Genomic DNA, 26,532 nt, shown 5'->3' with positions numbered 1-26,532 from the left:
AGAGGCACACATGGCAAAGAACTGATGGATCCTCTGCATAATAGTCAATAATTAAACAGGCCCCGTTGAATCCTTGCAACAACCATCTTGTGAAATTGAAAGCAGATTCTTCTCCAGATGAGCTTTGGAAAATCTGCAACCCTGGCTTGTACATTGATAGCAACCTTGTGAGACTCCCTAATCCAGCAACCCATCTCAGATTCATTGATATTCTTGACCCCTAGAAACTGCAAAACAATAAATTTTTGCAATTTTATCCACCAAATTTTGGGGCAATTAAGTACATGGCTTTAGGTTATTAATACATAGGGATTGCAAAGAGTCAGGAAACTTGATGTTGATTGTGGTGATGGTTTCACAGGTATACACATGCATCAGGACTCATCAGACTATATAACTGGATACAAATTATATTGGATTTATTGTATATAAATTGTAAATTCCATAATTCATTTTATGTCAATGTACTTAAACGAAGTTGAAAGTACATTATGAAGTCTATGGAAGAGGTGATACGTTCACCCTAGATTATCTCCTCCCTACAAATATCACTTCCCAAAAAAAGAGCTCTTCTCTTTAATGGCATGAGGGTTTATGTACCTTAAGTTCATACTGTCCTAATAGTACTAGATAATAATGACCTGTATTACTCTATTTACTGTGATAGCCACTGACTTAGCTCAAATTGTTCTTTCTTCAGGAGTTATCATCTGATTGACCTGTAGTCAGGTTACTAATCTGGGTGTCTTGGAGGCACCGTATGCCCTTCAGTTTGAACTTATTTCATTAATTAAATCACCCACATGTTGATGCTAATTCTGTGCCTGATAGTCTAAGCTGATAATAAGAGAGATCACTACGGGACCTGCCTTTATGGAGTCTATGATCTGGTGTGCTCATGTTTGAGAGGCACCCACTGTCCTAGCCTTCTCAAACATAATTTCGCCAAATATCTTCCATTAATATATCATGTGTGCCCACTGGATGTTAGAAGGAATTTGGATGAAGAAGATATGTAGGCTGTTGTCTTTGGCTTGGTTCTTGGTGTTCATGCTTCTGGGACATCATTCTGACCCTTTGTCATGGCCTAACACTTTGAGGAAAGCCCTCTTCACATCTTTGTTCCGGAGGCTGTAGATGAGGGGGTTCAGGAAAGCAGAGATGACATTGTAGAACAGAGCCAGCTTCTTATCCTCTTCTGGGGAGGACTCAGATCCAGGTCTCATATACATGACCATACATGGGATAGAGAACATGGTGACCACAGTGATGTGAGAAGCACAGGTGGAGAAGGCCTTGAGCCGCCCTTGGGTTGAGCGGATCTTCAGGATGGCAGCAAAGATATTGATGTAGACCATGATGATGAGGGAGAGTGGAACCAAAAGAAGAATGAATCCCAGGATGAAGTCCACCTGGTCATTGAGAGAGGTGTCTGCACAGGCCAACTTCAAAACAGCAGGTACTTCACAGAAGAAGTGGTTGATCTCATTGGGGCCACAATAGGGAAGAATCATAGCAGAGACTGTGTATATCAGGGCACAACTGATACCCCAGAATCCACAGAAGGCCACCAATGACCCACACAGTGAAGGGCTCATGATGATTTTGTACCTGAGAGGGTGGCAAATGGCCACATACCTGTCATAAGCCATGATGGCAAAAAGCCAAGACTCAGTGATTCCCAGCATCAGGAAGATGTACATCTGGGCCACACATCCAATATAAGAGATGGTCTTCTTCTCACAAACCAGATGAACCAGCATTTGGGGCACTGTGGTGGTGACATAGCCCATGTCCAGAATGGATAAGACACTGAGGAAAAAGTACATGGGTGTGTGGAGGCGGAAATCCATGCGTATCAAAGTGATAATGAGCCCATTGCCCAGGAGGGTGATGAGGTAGAGAAAGAGAAAGACACCAAATAGAATAGCATTTATCTTTGTGTCCCTGGAGAATCCTAGAAGAATGAATTCAGTAACAGAGCTGTGGTTTCTCCAGAGCAAGTCCTGCATCCTTCTGCTGTAGAGAAAAAACAGAGAGCAAGAGCTATCATCATGAAGGTGGAGTCTCCAGACTAACCCTGCAGCTATTCTTGTAATAGGAGTGCCAAACCCAAGTAGCAAAATAAATACACAATAGAACCCACAAAGCCAGGGACCAAATTTTTTAAAACAATTTCCACTTGCTAGAAAATGGCATGTTAATATTTTACTATATAGTTTTAGTTTATTCAGAGATCTCAAGTAACAAGTTCTACACTGAAATGTAGAATTTGAAAAAAAGAGGGTCCAAAATTAATGTCTTGCATTTCATAGTTCGTTTAACTTTTTTAAAAAATTCAAAGAGATTAAGGAAAGAAACGGATGGTTAAGAACATAGCAATTGTTATGCATTTCATACCCAATGGGAAAACATGCCTCCACCTAGGAACTCCTCCCCAAATCAGTCTCAGTTGGGCCACTCAAAGAACTTGATGGGACACAAGAAACTTTAGAGACACTGTTACTAGAGCTTGGAATAGCAAGAAAATAACCATTACTTAGAAATAAATTATATTCAATGAAGGGTCAAAATCCTGTGTTTTCACGAATCAGAGGTGAGTGATACCAGGTGGTGGAGGCAATAAAATAACTTAAAAAGTAATGTTCAACAGTTTTACCAAATGGAGGAAAGGTGTCGACCTATGGAATGGAGCTGCTGTCCATTGAGCTCCAGGAAAGATAAATACAAAGAAAAACTGCTGAAAAACCAAAAATGCTATCTTCAAAGAGACCTTAGGGGGGAAAAAAAAACACTGATTACCTTTAAATGAACAGCGATGAGACAGGCTCAAGTCTTGCCACAGAAACTATAGAAAACAGAAGACAACTGAATGACACTTTTGATGTGTTGAAAGGGGAGAGAGACGGGGAAGAGGGGGAAGGAGAGGAAGGGAAGAGGAGTGGAGAATAGAAAACCACCAACTCAAACCTTTATAGTCAACAAATATATCCTTCAGAAATTAAAACTGTTTGCTCTCAAATGAAAACAATAACTGATTACCAAAAGACCCACAGTAAAAGGGATTTTAAAGAACTCCTGCAGTCTGAAGGAAAATGATCCTTGACAGATGCATAAAAATGAAGAAAGAATGAAGATGAGAAAAATACGAAGCAGTGTGGGTAAACATGTAGAATGTCAATTGTTTAAAGCAACAAAAATAAGAATATCTCGTGGATCTTGGAGTGTGTGTGTGTGTGTGTGTGTGCGCGCATGTGTGTGTGTGTCTATATGTAAAATATATGCCAAAATAGCCCAACAAGTAGGAAGGGAAATGGATAAATGGACCTAAACTATTCTAAGATTTCTGCATTGTTTAGGAAGTGGTAAGTACTAATTTAAATGAGCCTGCAATAGGATGCATGGTTCAGTCTCCAGGTGAGGTGTTAGAATACCTCCTCTGTAGAGGTCCAGATAGTATCTCAGGCTTTGCCAGCTATACAAAGTCACTGTGGCATTCTTACAGACATGCACCATGTAACAATTGAGTCAAGAATAGACAACATATATGACAGTATCCTCTAAGATTATAATGGAACTAAAAAAGTCCTATTGTCCAGTGATATCATAGCTGACGTACACTAATACATTCCTCAACCATTTGTGGTGACACTGGTATAGACAAACCCGCTTCGCTGCCAGGTGCATAAAAGTATAGCACATACAATTACACATAGCACCCAGGTGTGGGTATGGATGGGAGATGGTGCCATTCGCTGAGATGATCAACACGGGCGTAGAAAGTTTGGGGAAGGAGATGAGAAGATCATATGATAAGTCTAGTTCATGGCTGAGGCAGCTTGTGGGATTCCTTGTGTCTGTTGGATTCTTGTGTCTAGAACTGAAGAAAAAGCTTTGAGGTAGGAATGTGAATGCCATTGACACTCTACAGCTGCTAAAGCCATTGAGGGGATGAGGTCACCCCAGAGGGTGTATAAAGGGAGACAGCTAAAAGCAGAAGACTGTGAAACCACAGCACTTAAGGGCTGGCTTCAAAGAGAGACTCCAGAGAGGAAAATGGTATTAAGGGGCCGAGGAATTATGACATCTGACACAGGGATTAGAGACAAAGTCTCCAAGGAGAGGATGGTTTTTGTGGTCAAATGTTTATAGACATCAAGTGAGACAAGAACCAAAAAAATGCCCACTGTTTTTAGCAGCAAGGAGACTTTGAAAGAATAGCTCCAAAGTTTATTAGGCAAGTCATTGTTGGCTAGCTTTCTGAGACATTTGCACAAGGTGGACAAGAGGTATAAGTCAGGAGAAACGTGGTGAAGGAAGTAGATTTTAATGACATAAGAATGACAGCTTGCTCACACAGTGATGGAAATTGTCAATTATACAAGAGGGGTGAAGAAGTGACAGACTAAATCATGGAGTGGGCTTTGATGGATCAGGAGAGAATCAGCTCCAGACTAGAAGAGGACTCAAATCAGAGGAGGAGCCTCCTTGATGGAAGGAAGGTAAGAATGAGCATAGACAGAATACCTGGAAAGTCAGCATCATGTCAAAAATTGGGAAGTAGATCTGTGTCAAGTTTACTGGATAACTCTGAGCTCTTTCCTTTTCAACATCTGTTTTGCCTAAAATGAGGACAGCAAATGCTGTGCACACAGAATCAGGATCCAAAACCATCCAACAAGAACTACAGTCTGAAACCAGACAGTCTGTGCTTACATGCATCTCCACATTTCTCCCTTACATAGAACTCCATGCTGACAACTGCCTCCTTGAAACCCCTTTCTGGATATTTAACAGTCATCTCTAACTTGTGTGCAAAACTAAATTCTTGATTTTCACTATATCATTTACCTCTTGGGTCTCATCTCCTTTGCTGTTGCCACTGTTCACTCCACAAAACCCACACTGTAAACCTTTCTGTTCCATCGTCTGCCACCCAGGCTTTCACCTAAAAACCTTCAACATAATACTCCACCTGTGCTTCTTTCACCAGATATCTTCATATTGAGCTTGTTCTCTTACTTCTGATCTTCTGCCCAGTTATCATCTCATCAGAGAACTCTTTTCATACCATTCTTTATGAAATACGGCTGTCCTTCACTGTTTCTTTAACTTGCTTCATTTTTCATTGTACTTCTCACTTCTTTTTAAAAAAAGAACTTATCTACTTGTCTAATTATTATCTGCTACCCCCAATGAGATGATTAAAGCAGAAATTTTGTTTTGTCCACTAATATATCTCCAGTGTTAATCATTGTACCCAGTGCATGGTGGGAACTCAGTGAATATTTACTAAACTATGAAAGCGGGCATAGAAGTTTTGGACTCCATCCTAAAAGCAGGAAAAAGCGTGATGATTGACATCTTTCCCCTCCAGGGGGGCAAACACATTTGGATGGTAGATTCTACTATGTCTGGGACCCATGCCTTAGAGGGATATGTGGAAGGTTTGGGCCTGTAGGAAGATATGTTGTAATGAATAAATTTAAGCAAGTGGTGATGTTTTACTCTGCAGAAATTTAAATTAGGGAGGATGCTGAGGTCCATCTGCAGAAGTATCTGAAGGGCTTTGTTAAGGAACCATGGATAAGATTTGTTGAACAAAGCTCCAAGCATAGAATTGGGCATAAATATTACCAGCATGACAAGCTGAAGATTTTCTCTGGGCTGTTCCCAGATATAAAAGACCATCCTGAGAGGCAAAGAGCTCTGTTTCTGTTGAGAAGTTCATGCTGGATCTACTAATCATATCTATTATAGACTGCATGTTTGCACACCCCTCCCTAAATTCATAGGAGACCCTAACCCCCAATAGGATGGTGTTAGTAGGTGGGGTCTTTGGGAGGTAATTGGGGTTACACTTAGATCATGTAGATGGGCTTTTATTGGGATAAGGATGGAATCAGTGCCCTTATAAAGGAGGAGGAGACACAGGACAGGTAAGGACATAACCAGGAAGAGGGCATTCATTCACCAGAACCTACTCATGCTGGCACCTTGATTTCAGACTTTCCAGCCTCCATAATTGTGAGAAATACATTTTAGTTTTCTAAACCCCCCTGTCTATGCTATTTTTGTTATAGGAGGCCAAACTATAAGACAACATGTGAGGGATGCATGGGTATTAACCCAGCCTTAGAGAGAGAAGGTCTACTGAGGTCCAGTCTATCAGGAAGAGTTAAGGACCCTCCCATCTTCTCTGTCCTCTTTATTTTCTAACTTTCCCTGGTCCTGATGCCTGGAGAATTGTAGTAACCCCTCACTTGTGACTACCCTCTCCCAGGCCCACTGGCTTACTTGGCCCAATGGCATTTTTTAAGAGCAGTCTTGATAAAAGAACTTTTTCACCTGATCTGTGCCTGTTAAGTACAGTTACTATGGGGCAGAATGTGGAAAAGAGAATGGATGCTTAAAGGGGAAGAGGCAGAGAGAATGGGAGGTGGGGCTGGGTGAACAGGCTGCAGAACACATTCAGCCCTGCTGTCCTGGGTGATTGTAATAAGGAACATCACTGGATGGCCAGGATATGTGTGAGAGGCATCTGTCCCCTGTTCAATAAGATATCCTTAGAGAAACTCTCAGTTCCAAGGTTGTTCCCCAAATCCCTACCTTCCCTTTGAACCCCTCATGCACTTCTACCTTCTATCTTCTATCCAGTGGTGTCTCGCTAATCTCCCCATATCCCATCTGCCACCCTCTTGTCAGGACCAAACCTGGTTAAGATGGGGACATGGAACAGCCAATTACCTTAGCCTTCCTGAAAAAGTCCCTGTTCTTTCACCTTGTCTTTCCTGATAACTGAAGACCAGATGCTTGACAGAAATGCACACCCTAAGTCTGACAGAAAGAGAGGGACAGGAGGGCAGTAGAACGGGGAGAAACAGCTCTCGGTTCCCCTTCCCCTACTCTCCTTTCTCTTCACGGCTGCTGGGCTCTGTGTGAGGGATGTATCAGGAGGTGGAGAGGCTCTCCTTTGAAACTATGCTCCAGGGAGCCTGGATCCCAGGAGGACAATTCTAGCAACTTCCTAATGAGCTTCCTGTGCCTTTGAATTCCCCAAGATCTGAACAACAAGTGGGAACTCCAACACCTACTACCCTCAGCTGTGTACAGCCCAAACCCTGACCACTCCCAGGGCCCCTCTTGGCCTGCTCGGGCCATTCTTCTTGTCCATGCCCTCCCAGGCTCAGTCTTTTCTCTGGGTTAGCACCATACTGCATGGGTTGGGTTCCTGATTTACACATAACCAAGTGTAACTGGGACAAGTTTCAAAAACCTGTCTGGGCCTCCAGACCTTTTGTCAGTAAAACAGAACCTGACTCACTGGGTTGTAAAGAGAAAATGTTGTAAATATAAAATAGGTTAAGTGTAATATCTTAAGGTCTGTGCCTGGCTTGTAGCAAGTGCATTATTCTGCCCCATTTTGCCTTTTCTGGACTCCGCATCTTAGGTCTTTGATTCTCTCCTAGATTTCAGGGCCACCTTCTTTGTCTCAGAGGCTCTCCTGAAGACTCACTTTCCATCATAGTGGTTGGAATTCCTGGGCGACCTGTGAAGACTCTGAGGAGCCCAGCTTGCAAGCCTACCCACAGACCCAAGACCAACAAGCCTGCATGACTTCTGTCACCCAAGAGAGTGTCACCCATCATCTGTCTTTGACTCTTCCTCTTTTTGTCATCCAGGATTCAGATTTTCTCTCTCTTCTGGGCAGGGTCTGATGCTAGGAAGATGGAATGTAAAGCCAAGGGGAATTTTTCTTTGTAAATAAACACAAATTTTTAGACCATTTAATGAAAACTGCATTAAATGCAGGGACTCTGAAGAGGTAAAGTTTTCCTAGGAGAATGACTTCACATTGGGACTCTAATATGGAGTAGAATATTCTGTATGAGAAGGAATGACAATCTTGGACACAGGAAAGCAAAAAGAGATGACATGAAATTTCGCAGCGTGTTGGAGGAACAGTGAATGATTCGGTGGATTGATCTGAGTGTGTATCTGAGAATTAGGGGTACTGTCAGAGACAGAGCAGGGGTAGCTTATAAAGCTCCCTTAAACCATGATGGAAATCTAGAACTCTGCCCTGGGCAGTGTGAAATTCTGAGCGTATTTAACATGTGGAAATGAAATAGCCTAAACTTCAGAATTACCATCTGGATACTGGTGTGTGGGTGAAACTAGAAAGGAGGTCCCAGAGATAATGATACCAGGAAAGAGAAAACCTGAAACTGAGGACAGATCATAACTGGGGTACAGGAAGGAGTTCTATTACTGGTCTCTAGTGGGAAGAGACTGGAGATGTGACTAAACATCCAACAATGAATTACCCAGCCCTTTGCAACAGTGAGTTACCCAGCCCACAAGGTCACTGATTCTAAGGTTGAGAAATACAGGACTAGAGGAATGTGAGTTCTGATGGAGCCCTGGAAGTCATAGATCTGCCCATATACTGAAAAATGGGTCTGCTCTGGTTTCTGATCATCCTTAGGATATGAGAGCCATGCCTGAGAGGCCAGAGGCCTGATTCCATCCGATGAAACTTAGGACCGGATCACCCTGTCTGAGACAAAGTTTTTATTTGTGAATTAATAAATATTGGCTTGGAGAGGTATCTTTTATTAGCCTTTCCAGAATGTCTGCTCTCTGAAGATTGGAAGAATAATATATGGCTCTATTCTCAAGGGATTTATGTGTGTCATACAACACAGTTAGTTGCTATAGTTTAAAGATAATATTTCATGGCCATCAAATTCAAAGTGCTTGGCCAGGCATGGTGGTATACAGCTCGGGAGGCTGAGACAGAAGGATCACAAGTTCAAGGCCAGCCTCAGCGACTTAGCAAGGCCCTAAGCACTTTAGCAAGACCCTGTCTCAAAATGAAAAATAAAAATGGGCTGGGGTTGTGGCTCAGTGGTTTAGTGCTCCAGGATGCAATACCTGGTACAAAAATTTTAAAAAAGAAAAAAGAAATGAAGGAAGGAAAGGAGGGAAGGAAAAGAAGGCCAGATATTGCAAAAAGTAAATAAATAAATAAAAATAAACCAACATATCAATAGAGGAAAATTAGAATTTAAAAAATTAAATGATTAAATGGGAAATGATAAAAAATTTAAAAGAATTATAAAGAATTGTAGAGGTGAGACACAAAGACTGACATATGCAATTGATTTATATCTTTAAAGACTAAACTTAGTAAATGTGAGAGAAATTAATATTCAAAATTTAACACAGTATTTTAAAATAAAAATAAAGCTTGACCATATTCAAAAGCAATACAATACTGTTCTAGTAAAAAGTGATAGAGAAAAATTACCAAAGAGTCAGGTGCAGTGCTTCACACATGCAATCCCAGCAACTTGGGAGGCTGAGGCAGGAGGATCACAAGTTTGAGGCCAGCATCAGCAATTTGGTGAGACTGTATCTCAAAATAAAATGTAAAATGGACTTTGGGTGTTGTTCAGTGGTACAGCACCCCTAGTTCAAATTATAGGGCTCAAAGTAGGGAGGAGACCCACCAAAGAGGCCTATCATATTAAGTATACTCTTCTTCAATTATAAAATCCCCTTTGGAGAATCCAAAGAAATAATAACCATAAAGAAAAATATTAGGTTAGCCTCAGAGTTTTTCATATCATGCAATGGTAGAAAATGGGACAGTAGAACAATTTTTACCCAAAGTGTTCAGTGGGAAAAAAGTAATGTGACCCGAACAATATTATATCAAGTCCAACATTTTTCTCACATATACCTATATATAAAACATTTCTAATATGCAAGAACTCAGAAAATATAGTTTTATGATTCTTTGTTGAATAATTAATGGGAAAACTGATTGTATGCACCAAATTGATTTAACTAAGTCTACATATCTAGTCTTTAATACTAACATTAAAATATTATAGAGATAGTTATCATCATTTGATCAAACAGATTTCCTATAACACCCCTCTTGCACAGCTTTGTCTGACTTGACTTGGATTTCACCCAGGGCAAAAGACTTATTCTCCAGGGACATGTGTTGAAAAACACCAATCAATTAACTCCATTACTACATGCAGTGGTGGATAACAACTGGAACAAATATTAGACTGGTCACAAAACTTAAAATAAAAATATGGAGAAGATAGGATTGTTGAAACATTCTGACATATTCCTTGGACTCTAAAAGGCCATACATATACATAGGGCTATGTACCTACCTACAGCTACATAGAAAAGACCTGAGGAGTTCCCAAACTCTCACCTCGGGCTGATGTTGAAGCCTTGTACAATCAGGAAACGGCAAATAAGGCAGCATAGTCAACTCTCAAATGAATGTTAGAAGGTGTGCCTCAATGCAGATTCCCTCAGCAGAGTGGAAAATTTATTGATTTCAAGAGTTTAAATCAATTCTATCCAATCATCATCTGGCCATCAAGCCAACTAAGATGTCAGTGGCCCGTAGCACATGACAAAGAGCACGGGCTCATAAAATTAGCTCATAAAAATACCAAATAATCAGCAACAATAACTCCTTGGGAGGAAGAATAATCTTATTCCCAGAGTCACTTCATACTATTATTTAAAGGGTCCCACTTTTCAACAAGTAAATTATAATTCATGAAGAGATACAAGAAAGTGTGGCCCATACAGGCAGGGAAAGGCAATCAATAGAAACCATCCCTGAGAAAGCCTACCAGACAAGGATTTTAAATTGCTGTTTTAAATATGTTTAAAGAATGAATAGTGGGTTTTTCAAGATGGCGGAATAGAGAAGGTCACTTTCCTGGCTGTTCCATGGCATGAAGCCAAAAAAGTAGAGAGGCAGCTTCTCATCAAGGTGGGTGCACAAAAAGAGTGAGGGCTTTACTGGAGTTTAATATGAGACACTCAACGGAGATCTGGGACTCAGGAGGTTGGATATAATAAAAGAAGGAAGAAATCCCCGGTGCCACCATCACTGCCACAGCTGGAGGCACCAGCCAGAGTGGTCCCTCTATGAGAAAACCGGAGGGATGAGAGAATTAAAGGGACGCACATTTTTAGGAAGCCTGAGGCATGTCTGCGTGTGGAGACTTTAGAGATCAAAGACACTGCCTGCCTAACTGACAATTTCCTGATGCAGGAAAGAAGCTCCATCCCTCCCAGCTGCATGAAGAACAGAGCGGAAGGAACAATTTTGCAGCTGTGGTGTGGGGCCAAGCTGCTGAGGGAGCCAGTTCCTGGCAAACTTGAGTCTGGCCTGAAATACAGGTCCGGCAAACCCACACTGCATGACAAAGTGTGCCTAAGTGACCAGCAGAAAATCAAATATAAAGAGAGGCTTACACAGAGGACAACTGATCGTGGAAACCCACTGGCTCTACCCCTTCCCCTTCATCTGGCTGCTTGTAGGACCACCTGAGAGCAATGCACCTGGATGGGAATTCAAAAGGGCAGGGGTGGGAGAGATTGAGTCTGGAGACTGAACCTGAGGCCAGGAAACATGGGGTTCACAGGTGATGGAGTGGACTAAGAATTTCTGCAGTTGAAAAGTATAATAACTAAAATGAAAAACTTACTAGAGGAATTTACCAGATGATTCATACAAAGAAAAAAAATGAACCAATAAACTTGAAAATAGTACAAAAACAAAAGGAAAGAGTATTAAGAAAAAAATTAAGAACCTTGTAAACTTGTAGAGCACCATCAAGTTTATCAACAAGCAAATAATGGTAGTCACAGCAACACAGCTGCAGAGAAAAAGGCAAAAAGAATACTTAAAGAAATAATGGCCAAAACTTCTCAAATTTGATTAAAAACAATCTATAAATTTGAGAAAACAGCAGACTCCACATAGGATAAACTCAAGAGATTCACTTCTAGACACATCTCAATCAAATGTCCAAAGCCAAAAACATGATTTTTACAGCAGCAAAAGAGAAACGACTCATCATAAACAAGGATTTTTCAATAATACTAATGGCTGATATCTCATCAGAAACCATAAAGGTGATAGGAGGCTATATTACATATTCATTGGTTGAAAGAAAAAGACTTTTAACCAATAATTCTTGTATAGAAGAAAATTTCTTCAACTTGATAAAGGGAATCTATCTACAAAAACCCCACTACTAACATCATACTTAATGATGAAAGACTAGATGCCTTCCCCCCTGAGATAAGGAACCACACAGAGATGTCTACTCTAGCCACTTCTATTCAACATTGTATTCAAGACTCTAACCTTGACAATTAAGCAAGAAAAATAAATAAATAAAAGGCATCAGATCGCAAAGGAAGAAGTAAAACTAAATCTACTCAAGTTGATAATACATTCCATGTACAAAATTCCAAGAAATATTCATACACACACACACACACACAGATTTTAAAACCAACAAATGAGTTCATTAAGGTTGCAGACCAATATACCAAAATCAATTATATTTCTAAACACCAGCAATGAATAGTTTGAAAATGAAATTAACAATACAGTTCCATTTATTATAGCATCAAAAAGAACAAAATCTTAGAAAAATTTAACAGAAGTAGTGTAAGACCTACATATTGAAAACTATAAAACATTGTTGAAAGAAATTAAAGAGCTAAACAAATGGAGAGAGATGTTTTGTTCATATGTTGGAAGGCATAATATTGTTAAGATTCAGGGGATTCAGAGCAAGGTGGCAGTTAAATAAGATACCTAATGGTGGTCTCCCCACAGAGACATTATTTTGAATAACTATTCACAAAAATCTATCTTTAAAGAACTAAGGGAGTCAGGTGAGAGGCTGAAGTGCCTGGTTTTAGTATAATAATAAGGAAAGACAGATTGAAGAAGAGAGTTGCCCACATCATCCCTCCTGCAGTACTAGCTGCATAACATGGAAAGGGATACCTCCTACTCAGAGAAGAAGAGGAAAGAACGTCTAGACCTTAGACTTGAAACCCATTACCAGACCCACCACCGTGAATCTCAATGCTAGACAGGGACCCATGTCCCCTGCCTCCACGCTGGCCATCCACACCCTAAGTCTCCGGATCCTCCTTGACCAGGCAGCCAAGGGACTGCTTCTACAAACCCTTCTCTAATCTTAAGTAGACAGCAAGGAGCAAGACTCCAGTTGTGGGAAGCAGGGCAGGAAAATGAACAGAGAATTTTGCCTTGGAGTTGAGAGCTAGCACACTGCAGTGAGACTCAGCACCAACCTCTATCCCCAAGCCAGTGTTCCTCGACCTACCCTGGGATCAGCCACCCCAGTGGCACAGACTTGTGTTTCCTCACCACCAACATGAGGGCCTGGTACACACTCCCACCACTCTTTAGGTCCTTGTGGCTGTGAGACAGAGGTATGAGCCAGCTTATACCCAGACAACCCAAGGATTGCTTCTACCACCCATTCTCTATCTCATGCAGAGAGGAGTAAGCCTCCAGCCACAGGAGAATAGAGAAGAAGAGTGAGCACAGGACTTTTCTCTGAAACTCAGTGCTGAACTGATAAAACCTAACACTGGGTCCCCAGGTCACTGCCTACAGACAGAGCTCTGGACTGGCCCCAGTGCCAAGTACCTGCTGCTCCTGTCAGTCAGGCTTATATTCCAGCCAGAATCACCTGGACCAGGTTCCAGTGGTTGAAGAATGCAAGTCTATCATAGCAGAAAGGGCTTGGTCCTGCCCCCATGCTGCACTGATTTCATTAGTTGTGGGTTCCGAGCATGATCTAGTCTTGTGGCATTGGTGGCCAAAGGACTGCCCTCACCATTCTCTCCTCAACCCTAGGCAGCAACGTGGAGAGAATAATTGTCCTCTTGGGTAAAGAAAAGGGAGGTGGGCACCAAGTCATTGTATAGGAGCCTGAGACTGTTCTCTCCATGGTAAGGCCCAGAGCCAGGCAGACTCCCACAGGGCCTGACCATAGGCCAGTGACTGTGGAAAAAGTATCTGGGACCAACCTGGCCCCAGGTTGAGACTTGCAGGGACAAACTACTCTCTTTAAACATTCCTTTACTTCATCCTGGACAATATGCCAACTGCAGATATGGGACAGACCTTATCTTGGAGCACCCACTAGGGCTGAAACAACAGCAACACAGCCTCAGCTGATGAGGCAAACCTGGAAATACAGTGCCATGTAGTGCTGAAGTAACCAAAGTGTCCTCAGTTTTAAAGAAAATAGGCAGCAGCTTAGAATTTCCAAAGGATAGGCAGATTATGAAGATTGCCAATAATTACCTAGAAATTCAAAGTGCACATGACTTTGTACACCAACAAGCATCAAGCACTTTTGGGGAACATCTTAATACTATTATGTTGAATATTTTGAGTCATGTTATATATTTCTACCCATCATGCATGATTTAGGGGATCATTAGATGTTGGACACATCACTTAAACTTTCTGTATTTCTGATTCTCTATCTACATAGCTACAAAGGAGGAGGAGGAAGAGGAAGAGGAGGATGAGGAAGAGGAGGAAGTGGAAAATAGCAACAACAACTTCCTGGGAACCATAATCTCACCTAACAAACAAGACACCAAAAACCAACCATATATCAACTTATATCTGCAAAGTCTTGACTGGAGAATTCAAAATAGCTACTTTAAGGAAACTCAATAAATTTCAAGAGAACAGAGAAACAATTCAATACTCTGAAAGTGAATTGGGAGATCGAAGTTGTTTTTCGAAAAGCAGAAATTCTGCCCGCTCCTTCAACAGATGCCACCACCACCTCTGGGAAAAGAGGAAGTGGAAGAGGAGCCCATGTGGCTTGTCACTCAAATCCTCCAGTCATAGTGCCCCAGAAGTCTAAGGTGTTCACCTGTGCCACGCTCACCTGCACCCTTGCTCTGATTTGTGCTGGATCCAGAGGTGCAGCCCGGCCCATTTCTGCCTCAGTATTATCTCCACCAGATAATACTGAGAGGCCTTGAGAGGACTCAACAGTTTTTAATGGGGCCTGGAATGGTGTGTGTCAGCTAACCCGATGGGAGTTTCAAACCAGTGCAATCAGCAGAAACATTGGTACTGCTGCCACATTTATTGGTGCAAGGTGCTGCAACAGCAAGAGCGGCTGGTTCTGGTGCTAGTATTGGAACAGTCTTTGGAAGCCTTATCCTTGGCAGAAACCCTTTGCTGAAGCAGCAGCTGTTCTTGTATGCCACCCTGGGATTTGCCTTGTTTGAAGCTATGGGTCTTTTTTGTTTGATGGTCATTTTCTTAATCTTGTTTGCCATATAACAGAAATTACTACTTGAAATGTTGGCATTCATAGTAATTATGAATGTAATTCAGTGTATCTTACTGTGATTCTGAAAACCGTAGTGTTAAGGTCTTGGAAATGTACATTGTTTCTAAAGTCATTTCCTTAAAGATGAAAACTTAAAAAATAAAATAAAATAAAAGCAGAAATTATTGAGCTTTTTCATTCAAGTTGAAAAGGAAGAAGTCAAACTGTCACTGTAGATGATATGATCTTATATACAGAAAACCCCAAGACTTCACCAAAAAATTATTAGAACCAATTCAGCAAAGTTGCAGGATATAAAATCAACACATAAAGATCAGTAGCATCTGGGCTGGGGTTGTGGCTCAGGGGTAGAGTGCTTGCCTAGCATGCCTGAGGCACTGGGTTCAATCCCTGGCACCATATTAAAAAAATTAAAAAAACAAATAAAATAAAGGTTGTGTCCATCTACAACTAAAAAAATATTTTCTAAAAAAATCAGTAATAGGGCCAAGGACCTGAACAGACACTTCTCAGAGGAGGATATACAATCAATCAACAAGTACATGAAAAAATGCTCACCATCTCTAGCAGTCAGAGAAATGCAAATCAAAACCACCCTAAGATACCATCTCACTCCAGTAAGATTGGCAGCCACTATGAAGTCAAACAACAACAAGTGCTGGCAAGGATGTGGAGAAAAGGGTACTCTTGCACATTGCTGGTGGAACTGCAAATTGGTGCGGCCAATTTGGAAAGCAGTTTGGAGATTCCTGGGAAAGATGGGAATGGAACCACCATTTGACCCTTCTATTGCCCTTCTTGGACTATTCCCTGAAGACCTTAAAAGAGCATGCTACAGGGATACTGCCACATCGATGTTCATAGCAGCACAATTCACAATAGCTAGACTGTGGAACCAACCCAGATGCCCTTCAATAGATGAATGGATAAAAAAAATGTGGCATTTATACACTATGGAATATTACGAATCACTAAAAAATGACAAAATCATGGAATTTGCAGGGAAATGGATGGCACTAGAGCAGATTATGCTTAGTGAAGCTAGCCGATCCCTAAAAAACAAATACCAAATGTCTTCTTTGATATAATGAGAGCAACTATGAACAGAGCAGGGAGGAAGAGCAGGAAGAAAAGATTAACTTTAAACAGAGACATGAGATGGGAGGGAAAGAGAGAGAAAAGGGAAATTGCATGGAAATGAAGGGAGACCCTCATTGCTATACAAAATTACATATAAGAGGTTGTGAGGGGAATGGGAAAATAAACAAGGAAAGAAATGAATTACGGTAGATGGGGTAGAGAGAGAAGATGTGAGGGAAGGGGAGGGGGGGTAGTAGGGGATAGGAAAGGTAGCAGAATACAACAGTTACTAATAGGGCATTATGTAAAATTGTGGATGTGTAACCGACGTGATTCTGCAATCTGCATTTGGGGTAAAATTGGGAGTTCATAACCCACTTCAATCTAATGTATGAAATATGATATGTCAAGAGCTTTGTAATGTTGTGAACAACCAATAAAAAAAATTTAAAAAATCAGTAACATTGCTATTAGACACCAATAGTGAATTATTTAAAAAGGAAAATAAGAAAGCAACCCAATTTTCAAGAGCTACCCCAAAAATAAAATACCAAAGAATAAAAAGCAAAGAGGTGAGAGATTTCTACAATGAAAGAAAAAAAAGAAAACTATTGAAAGAAGTTGAAGAGAACACAAAGAAATGGAAAGATATCCATGTTCTTGAATTGGAAAAATCAATATTAAATTAAAATGTCTACACTTCCCAAAGTGATTTACAAATACAGTGCAATCTCTATCAAAATACCAGTGACTATTCATAGAACTGGAAAAAAAAACCTAAAAATTATAGAAAACCACCAAAAAAAAAAAAAACTTAAATACCTTAATGGAAATAGCCTAAGTATCCATTAAGTAATGAATGGACAAAGAAAATATAGTGTATATATAAAATAGAATTCTGTTCAGCCAAAAATAAGGATGAAATCCTGTCATTTGTGATAACATGGATATAACATGGCCACAGAAGCAAAAAAATGAAATAAAATAATTCATTCATGGAGGCTGGTGCAGAGAGCCACAGGAAGCCAGACGGAGGAATGGTGTCTTAGAAGGACCTCCAAGGAGTAACACTGAAGGAAGTGTAGGCCTTTTTCTTCCTGAAGAAATGAAGAAAGAATATTTTATACAGTTAAGTGAAATAGACCAGGCACAGAAAGACAGGCATGACATAATGCAATCAAATGTGGAATCTAAAAACTTGACCTCATAGAAGTTAAAAATGGAATGGTGGTTACCAGAACCAGGGAGAGGAGAGGAGAGAGGAAGGGATGGGGAAAGGTTGATGAATCGGTGTTAATTACAATTGGGAGTGGGAGTAAGAGTAAGAGTAAGAGGCTCTGGAATAGTACTACATAGTAGAGTCACTATAAACAATTACCTACTGCATATCTCAAAAAAGCTGGAAGAAAGAATATTTGAAGATATCTCCGTGAAGAACCGATATACAATTGAGGAGATAGACATGTTTAATCTGATTTAAGTGTTATAAGTGTGTGTGTGTGTGTGTGTGTGTGTGTGTGTAAACATCACATTTTATCCAATTGTTATATATAATTTTTATGTATTATAAGTTAAAATTATTTTGTATTCAAAAATCAGTTTTACCAATTAAAGTAATTAGACAAAAATTGCATTTTAATAAGATGTTTCTCAATTTAAATCACAAAACAAGGAGTGATGAAAATAGACTATTAAGGTTCACTTCTTGAACTGAGATCAACTTCTCAGTCTTCATTTCCACCACTCAATGGGGAAGGGTTCTTTTGAGAGTTGGGGAGCCAAACAAAATATCTACTACAATTAGTAGATCCTAGAAGAACAAGGGAAAAGTGTTACACATATAAGAAAGCTCAGTAAATGGTGAGCAAAATAATAAAATACAAAAATTCTCATTCCTGAGAGATGATTTATCAGAATATAGGATTGTAAGTTGAATGCTGAGTGTGTAACTCAGTGGTAGAGCACATACATGTTTAGCATGCACAAGGAAGGCCAGGATTCAAACTTCAGTGCAAAAACTTAAAAACATAGATTGAAAACATTTTTCATCACATCAAAGATATTTCTTTATTCTCTGCTGGATTCTGCGTTGGTGCTGAGAAGACAGCAGTTAGTTTTATTGACTACTCATTTATAGGCAATATGTTCTTTCTCTCTGATTGCTTATAAGAGCTTGGATTGCCTATAAATGTGAATTTAATTTTATCCTGTTTGAGATTCATTGAAATTCCTGTACCTGAAGAATAATATCTTCAATATTAATTGAATATTCTCAGCCATAAGTCTTCAAATATTTCCTTTTCCATTTAATATTTCTAGTATCCAAAGTCTGTGTTGTTTCTATTATATCATGTTTCTGATTTTTCTTCACATATAGAGTGTTATTTCTTGTATAGTTGCTCGTTTTTTTATTTGACCCTGAACCATGGAAATCCTTTGAGCCCAGGATTGAAGGATGAATACTTCCAGAGGGTTTTGCCTCTGTTTCAACCAGTTGCCTAGGGAGACAGGTCACTACCAATCTGTTATTACTTTAAACCAAATTATTTTGTTATTATTTCAAACTGTGCAGATAGTAAAAGTTTGCACTGCAAACCCTCCTAAGGCTAAGCTTATAATAATAATAATAATAAAAATCTCAGGGGAAATAGCTTTATCTTCTGGTGTCATGTTACAAATGTGCAAGTTCTTGTGTTGCCGCCTATATGGTAAGGTTTGTTTCTCATCCACTCTTTTTTGGGGATGGGGGAATTGAGCCCAGGACTTCATGCATGCCGGACAAGCATGCTACTACTTGTCTACACCCCAGCCCCTAGTTTAATCTTAAAATACAATGCTATCATTGTTTGAGGTTGAAGCTTTGCATCAGAATCTTCCATTGGATTCTTCACCTGTTTTGTTGTGTTTTATTTTTCTTGTTTTGGTCTAGCCCTCTGGACACACAAAAAGGCATGCTAGTGTACAGGTCTGTCCCCACCCATCCCCTGAGCCCTCCCTGTGAGAGGGCCTGTGTTCTCCATCTGGACAGCCTCCGGTGTGATCTCCTGTTTGCTGCACTCCATGCAGTGACAGAAGCCGTATTTCCAGGTCTCCTGGATTTGACAGACATCTCATGATGAAAGCTAGCTTTGTAACTTTGTTGTCTCTCAGAAATCCTACCTACTCGCTATGTGCAGGCCCTCTCCAGATACTCTGGAATAGAGAAATAAATGACAAGACTTTGTCCTGGAAAGTTCACAATCTGAAGGGGAAGATGGCCACAGAAGCAAAAATAAAACAAAATAATTCATTCATGGAGGCTGGTGCAGAGAGCCACAGGAAGCCAGACGGAGGAATGGTGTCTTAGAAGGACTTCCAAGGAGCAACACTGAAGGAAGTGTAGGCCTTTTTCTTCCTGAAGAAATGAAGAAAGAGTATTTTATACAGCAGGAGCAGCTCCTGCAGAAGTGAAGCATATGCCCTGACAGCCTGGCCTAACCACACACCACTTGCCCACCAGTCCCGAAACGCAAGTCCTGTGTGATGTTTATGGCTTGTTCCCCACCTGCTCTTGCTGGGATCCCATCTTCTTCCAGCTTCCAAGCCTTGCCTGTGCAGTTTCCTCCTGTGTTTAGCTCTCTGGCTCAACGTGTGTGCTGGGTGCCGGCCCTCTGATGTTCCTTATTATGTACCAGTTGGCTTACCCATCAAGCCCCTGGTACCCATGTTGCCGAGGTCAAGAAAGTCCACACTAGGTGCTTTAGCAATCACCCAGCCAAGCCAGCCTTGGGCATACTACGGCTTGAAAGAGAACAGAATGTTCCAGGGAGAATTATGAATCCATTATATTTGAAAAGTGGTTTGCAAGGGAAGGGAGGGACATGTCTGGGGAAGGCTTCTAGTCACATTCAGGGTCTGGCTAACCAAGGACACATATCTGACAGTATAGAGTAATGAAACCTATGATTTGGGTTAGAAAATCTGAACAAAATTCTTGGCTCCAAAACTGGGCTTCTGACCCTCGCAGGATAAAATCCAAACCCCTTGATATTGACAGCTTTCTGTTATCTGATAGTCATGTACCCTGTTTTCTTCTCATACTTCAACCCACATACTTTTGCTCCAGCTTCTTTGGACAACATGACCATTTGTGGATTTATATTTTTTCTTTGATATTTCCAAGTCTGAGAACATTTTTCTGCATATGTCCCAGGACTCCCCCTCCTTAGCCTTTAATATCCAGTTTCAAAATCCAACTTTGAGATCACTCAGCCAAGAGATCACCTTCCCACCAAAGACGTCTAAATGCACTGTCACTTTCCTCTTAACTACTGTCACAGTACCTTATATATCATCTTTCTTACCCATGAAGCTGCAAATCCTTAAAGGATAAGAGATTCATGTTTTTCATTTTCATATTCAGTTTCCAGTACTATGCTTACACAAGGAAGTCTATTTTTAAAGTTAATTTAATTATTACATAACAGTTGCGACAAGCATTTTTACCCAATGTTCAAAGATCCCATTTCTGGATATTGTACTTTGATCCATAGTATCTATTGTAGTTTCTGATGAAAAATGATTCCTTCAAGACAAAAACATCTAATTAGAGTCTATGAACTTTATGTTTTGAATTTGGAAAAAAAAAAAGTAGCCCCAGACAGTTTTGATAGCATATTAAATTATCTTTAAATAAATCAAGTTAGGAGATTCCAGATTTTGTGAGTAAAATGAGGTTGCTTTTTTTAAGTCAACATTTTCTTTTTCTTTTTTTAACATTTTTATTCATTATTTTTAGTTCTATATGACAGTAGAGACTATTTTGACATATTTGTACAAACATGGAATATATCTTACTCTAATTAGGATCCCAGTCTTGTGGATGTACACAATGTTGAAATTCACTGTGGTGTATTCATATATGTACATAGGAAAGTTATGTCATATTCATTTCACTGTCTTTCCTATTCCCATCCTTCTCTCTTCCTTTCATTCCCCTTTGTCTTATCCACTGAACTATTCTTCCCCTCTCCCCTTGTTGTGTGTTAGCATCCACATATCAAAGAGACCATTAGATATTTGTTTTTCTGGGGCAATTGGCTTTTTTTCACTTAGCATGATAGTCTCCAGATCCTTATATTTAATGGCAAATGTCAGAAAGTCATTCTTCTTTATGGCTGAGTAATATTCCATTGTGTATACATACCACATTTTCTTTATCTATTCATCTGTTGAAGGGCATTTATGTGGTTCCATTGCTTAGCTATTGAGAATTGAGCTGCTTTAAATTTTGCTGTGGCTGTGTCACTGTAGTATGCTGATTTTAACTCCTTTGGATATATACGGAGGAGTGGTTTAACTGGGTCAAATGGTGGTTCCATTCTTAGTTTTTTGAGGAATCTCCATATTGCTTTCAATAGTTGTTTGCACCAATTTGCAGTCCCACCAACGTATGAGTGTCCCCTTTTCCCTACATCCTCACCAACATTTACTGTTACTTGTATTCTTGATAATTGCCATTCTGACTGGAGTGAAGTGAAATGTCAGTGTAGTTCTAATTTTCATTTCTCTAAGTGCTAGTGATATTGAGCATTTTTTCATATATTTGTTGACCATTCATATTTCTTCTTTTGAGGACTGTATGTTTAGTTTCTTTGCCCATTTATTGATTGGGTCATTTGTTTTTCTTGATGTTAAGCACTTTTAGTTCTTTGTATATTCTGGAAATTAATGCCTTGTCTGAGATGCAGATGCAAAGATTTTCTCCCATTGTTGACTCTCTCTTCACCTTCTTGATTGTTTCCTTTGCTATGAAGTTTTTTTAATTTGATACCATTCCATTTAGAAGAGTTCAAACTATTTGCCAATGATATGATCTTACACTGAGAAGACCCAAAAAACTCCACCAGAAAACTTCTAGAACTAATAAATGAATTCAACAAAGTAGCTGGATATAAAATTAACACCCATAAGTCAATAATTCCCCTATACACCAATGATGAATCTGCTGAAAAAGAAAACTATCCATTCGCAATAACCTCTAAAAAAATACTTGGGAACAAAAGTGGTGAAAGACTTCTACAATGAAAGTTACAAAGTTATAGAACACTAAAGAAAGAAATTGAAGAAGACCTTAGAAGATGGAAAGATCTCCCATGTTCTTGGACAGGCAGAATCAATATTGTCAAAATGGCCATACTACCAAAAGTGCTATATAGACTTAATACAATTCCTATTAAAATTCCAATGATGTTGTTCATCAAAACAGAAAAAGAAGTCATGAAATTTATTTGGAAAGATTAGAGATCCATAATAGCCAAATCAATCCTTAGTGAGAAAAGTGAAGCAGGAGGCATCACAAAACCAGACCTCAAATTTATACTACAGAGCTACAGTAACAAAACTAGTATGCTACTAGCACCAAAACAGACACGAAGACCAATGGAATACAATAGAAGACACAGAGACAAACCCACATAAATATAATTATCTCATACTAGACAAAGGTGTCAAAAACATTCATTGGAGAAAAGATAGCCTCTTAAATGGTGCTGGGGAAACTGGAAATCCATATGTAGTAGAATGAAATTTAACACCTGTCTCTCATCCTACACAGAATTCAACTCAACGTGCATTAAAGACCTAGGTATTAGACCACTAACCCTGCCCCTACTAGAAGAAAATGTAAGCCTAACACTCCTACACATCAGTTTAGGACCTGACTTCCTCAACATGAAGGACTCTTAATGAATGTCCATTGAATAATGTGCAAGTTATTGTATATGTGAGACTAAAACAAAAATATTCAAGATGCTTGTGGGAACGTGGAAAGTTCACTACCCAAATAAATCCTCTAGGAAAAAAATACTAAAAGAAACTGCATGAAATCAAATTTGGTTGCAACAGGAAGTCATTAACCAAAATTTGACCCTTATATTAAGCTATGATGAAAACACTTTTGATTCTCCCCAGAAAAATACAACACAGGCCATATTCATTGAGTATAATGCAATATTCAGACATCAGGAATTAAATGTAATTAAACAAAATATGTACTTAGAAATTTAAAAACAATGTCCTAAATTACTCTTGGATATAAGAGAAAATAAAATGGAAATGTCACATTGCATCAATGAATAATAAAAATATTATTATATATTAAAACAGGTAGAATGAAATATTCAGGGGAAAATTTGTAGACTTAAATATTTACTAGGGAAAATATTTTTTTAAAAATATATAAATTTCAACTTAATGAAATCTATGTAAAGGCAATTAAGTAAATACTAAGCTGTTGAGGGCCACAGTCAAGTAGGGATGACGCATGGCATTTCTGCCAGAAGTAGGGATGACGCATGGCATTTTTGCCAGAAGTAGTGGTTGAGAGGTGACGCTAGCGAGCCATTAAGATGATGACTTTTGAGTTCTGGCGGAGTTCCCGATGAGTTCCGCTTGAGCTCTCGCAGGATTCCTGGAGAGTTCCCATTGGTTGGAGGGATATTTCCTGTTGCTGGTTCCTGGAAGAGCCACGTAGTGTTCAGGAGAATTCCCAGGGAGCATGTGTGGAGTGTGCTGGTGGAGTTCAGAAATAAAGTTTGTTCCTGCTTCAGTGGCTCGTGATTTGTGCCCAGCCAGACTACGGCACTAAGCAAATGAAGAAATAACAAAAGTAAATGCATAAATTAATGAAACAAAAAGAGTTTATTAGTAAAATTTAAACTGATTTTTTAGATTTTATTTTGTTTTTTTTACAAAAATGAAGCACAACTTTTCATTTCTCTGGTTGTGTTATGGGGACCTGCTTCAGAAAACACTCTAAGTCCAAATTCTAATCAATGAGAGCTTTATTTACCTGGCCAGAGACTGTCAACCACCCATAAAGACTGAAGTTCTGTTGGAGAAGAGAAGCCCCCTGCCCTGTATCCTGGGAATTTAAAGATAAAAACCACAACTGAGGAGATTTCTTTAGTGTCATGCAAGCAAGCCAATCACAGAAGCTAGAAAAAAGTGGTCAGCCTTGCAACTCAGTTAACCACATCTTGGGTCCAAGCAGGTGTTAGACAATCGTATCCTGAGTTCGAGCAGGTGGATAGCAGGGCAAGAATCTACGTCAAAATCTTAGGTCACCAAGACCACCTTATCATGGGTTGAGTACATTTTGTGGGGTACAAAGTACAGAAAACAATATAATATAAGAAAACAGCTTTCATTTCAGTTTCTCAGAAACAGCTCTTGTAACAGTTTTTTATAGATGGCAGCAAAATGGAGTCTTAGGCCTATCTATGACAGTTCTTGCTTTATAATTATCTTATCTCACTTTTCAAAATCTTATATCTTTAATTATATATTTTACTAATCTATAACCTATAATTTATACTCTTATTGATTAGTTTATACCACAACAGTTGTACATGATGTAGAGTCACAGCATTCATGCAATCACACACATATATAGGGTAATAATGTCTGTGTCCTTCCACCATATTTTCCCCCCACATACTCCCTTTCCTCTCCTCCCTCCTCTCTGCTCAATCCAAAGTTCTTCCATTCTTTCCTTGTCCACACCCACCACCGCACATTATGGATCAGCATCCACTTACCAGAGAAAACACTGGCCTTTGGTTTTTGGGGATTGGTTTACTTCACTTAGCATGATATTTTCCAACTCCATCCATTTACCTGTAAATGCCATAATTTCATTCTTTAGACATTATTAAAGAAAAGTAAATAAATAACCATGATCAGAATATACAAGAACTATGGGACAACATTAAGAGGCAAAATTTAAGAATCATTGGACTTGAGGAGGGTTGTCAGATGCAGTATAATATCATGGATACTCTCTTCAAGGAAAAAACAGCAGAAAATTTTCCAAAACTTGAGAATGAAATGGACATCCAGATACAGGAGGCATTCAGAATGCAAATAGACAAGATCAAAAAAAGAACTTCTTCATGATACATTATAATTAAAATGCCTAACATGTAGAACAAAAATAGAATTTTTAAAGCCTCAAGAGAAAAATATAAGGTCACATTTATAAATAATCCAATCAGAATTACATCCAATTTCAAAGCGCAAACTCTAAAATCCAGGAGGGCTTGGAATTATTTGTTTCAAGTCCTGAAAGAAAATAACCATCAATCAAGTTCACTATATTTGGTAAAGATATACTTCAAAATCAAAGGGGAAACAAAAACCTTCCAAAATAAGCAGAAACTAAAAGAATTCATGTCTGATAATCCAGTACTACAAAACTTACTTAAAGAAATACTCCACACAGAAGAAATCAAAAACAAACCCCAAAGCTCACAAATCAACAAATCTCATTTGAAGAGTATATAAGCAAATGAGAAACAGGACCAAATTAAACAATATAAATAAGTCAAAATGGCAAGAATTAATAAACATTTCTCTATGATAACATTGAATATAAATGGTCTCAACTCTCCAATTAAAAGACATAACTTGTCAGAATGGATTTAAAAACAAGACACAACTATACATTGTTTGCAAGAGAATCACCTTATAGACAAAGACAGCCACAGGCTGAAAGTAAAAGGATGGAAACTGATAAATCATATGAATGGAGACTGAAAACAAGAGGGAGCTGCTACTCTCATATCTGACAAAGCAGACTTCAAACCAAAATTAATCAGAAGAGACAAAGAAGGTCACTTCATACTGGTAAAGGTAACAATCCAACAAAAAGACAAAATGATAGTAAATATTTATGCTCCAAACATGAGTGCAACTAATTACAGAAAAGAGGTACTACTCAAATTAAAGCCTCAGAGAGACCCCAGTACAATAATGCCAGATGATTTCAACACCTCTATCAATAGATTAGGTAATCTAGACATAAACTCGGTAAGGACTCTTTGGATCTGAAATATATAAATTAAATGGACTTAGAAGCCATCTATTCAACATTTCATCCAAAAAACGGCTAAATATACTTTCTTCTCAATAGACCATAGTTTAGGCCACAAAACAACTCTTAGCCAAAACAAAAAGATTGATATAATTTGTTGCACCTTATCAGATCATAATGGAATGAAATCAGAAATTCATACCAAAAGCCCTACAGAAACCATATAAACACATGGAGATTGAACAATACACTTTTGAATGATGAATGTGTGGTAGAAAAAATCAAGGGAGAAATTTAAAAATTCTTAGAATTAAAAAAGAATACTGATATACATGCCAGAACCTTTGGGACACCTAGAAGGTGTTTATAGTCATTAGTGCCTACATAAGA

The 26,532-nt window shown here is 39.1% G+C and overlaps 1 protein-coding gene and 1 pseudogene across 2 annotated transcripts; one reads left to right on the top strand and one right to left on the bottom strand.

Annotated features, from left to right (window-relative positions):
- Positions 1–1,064: 1,064 nt before the first annotated feature.
- On the bottom strand, positions 1,065–2,012 carry LOC308655953 (olfactory receptor 2A12-like; the record flags this gene model as incomplete). The annotated part of the gene is made up of 1 exon (XM_081306449.1): positions 1,065–2,012. The coding sequence occupies one exon, from the start codon at positions 2,010–2,012 to the stop codon at positions 1,065–1,067; it is 948 nt and encodes a 315-aa protein (XP_081162575.1).
- Positions 2,013–12,845: 10,833 nt separating this feature from the next.
- LOC308655556 (ATP synthase F(0) complex subunit C3, mitochondrial-like) lies at positions 12,846–15,199 on the top strand (annotated as a pseudogene). The gene is made up of 2 exons: positions 12,846–12,930; positions 14,678–15,199. The product of its transcript is annotated as an ATP synthase F(0) complex subunit C3, mitochondrial-like (transcript).
- The last annotated feature ends 11,333 nt before the right edge of the window (positions 15,200–26,532 follow it).

This window comes from Spermophilus citellus (genome assembly GCF_964194105.1).
Source record: "Spermophilus citellus genome assembly, chromosome: 9".
Lineage (NCBI taxonomy): Eukaryota > Metazoa > Chordata > Mammalia > Rodentia > Sciuridae > Spermophilus > Spermophilus citellus.
Note: the sequence above shows the minus strand (reverse complement) of the source record. Positions and strands in the feature narration are given on the sequence as shown.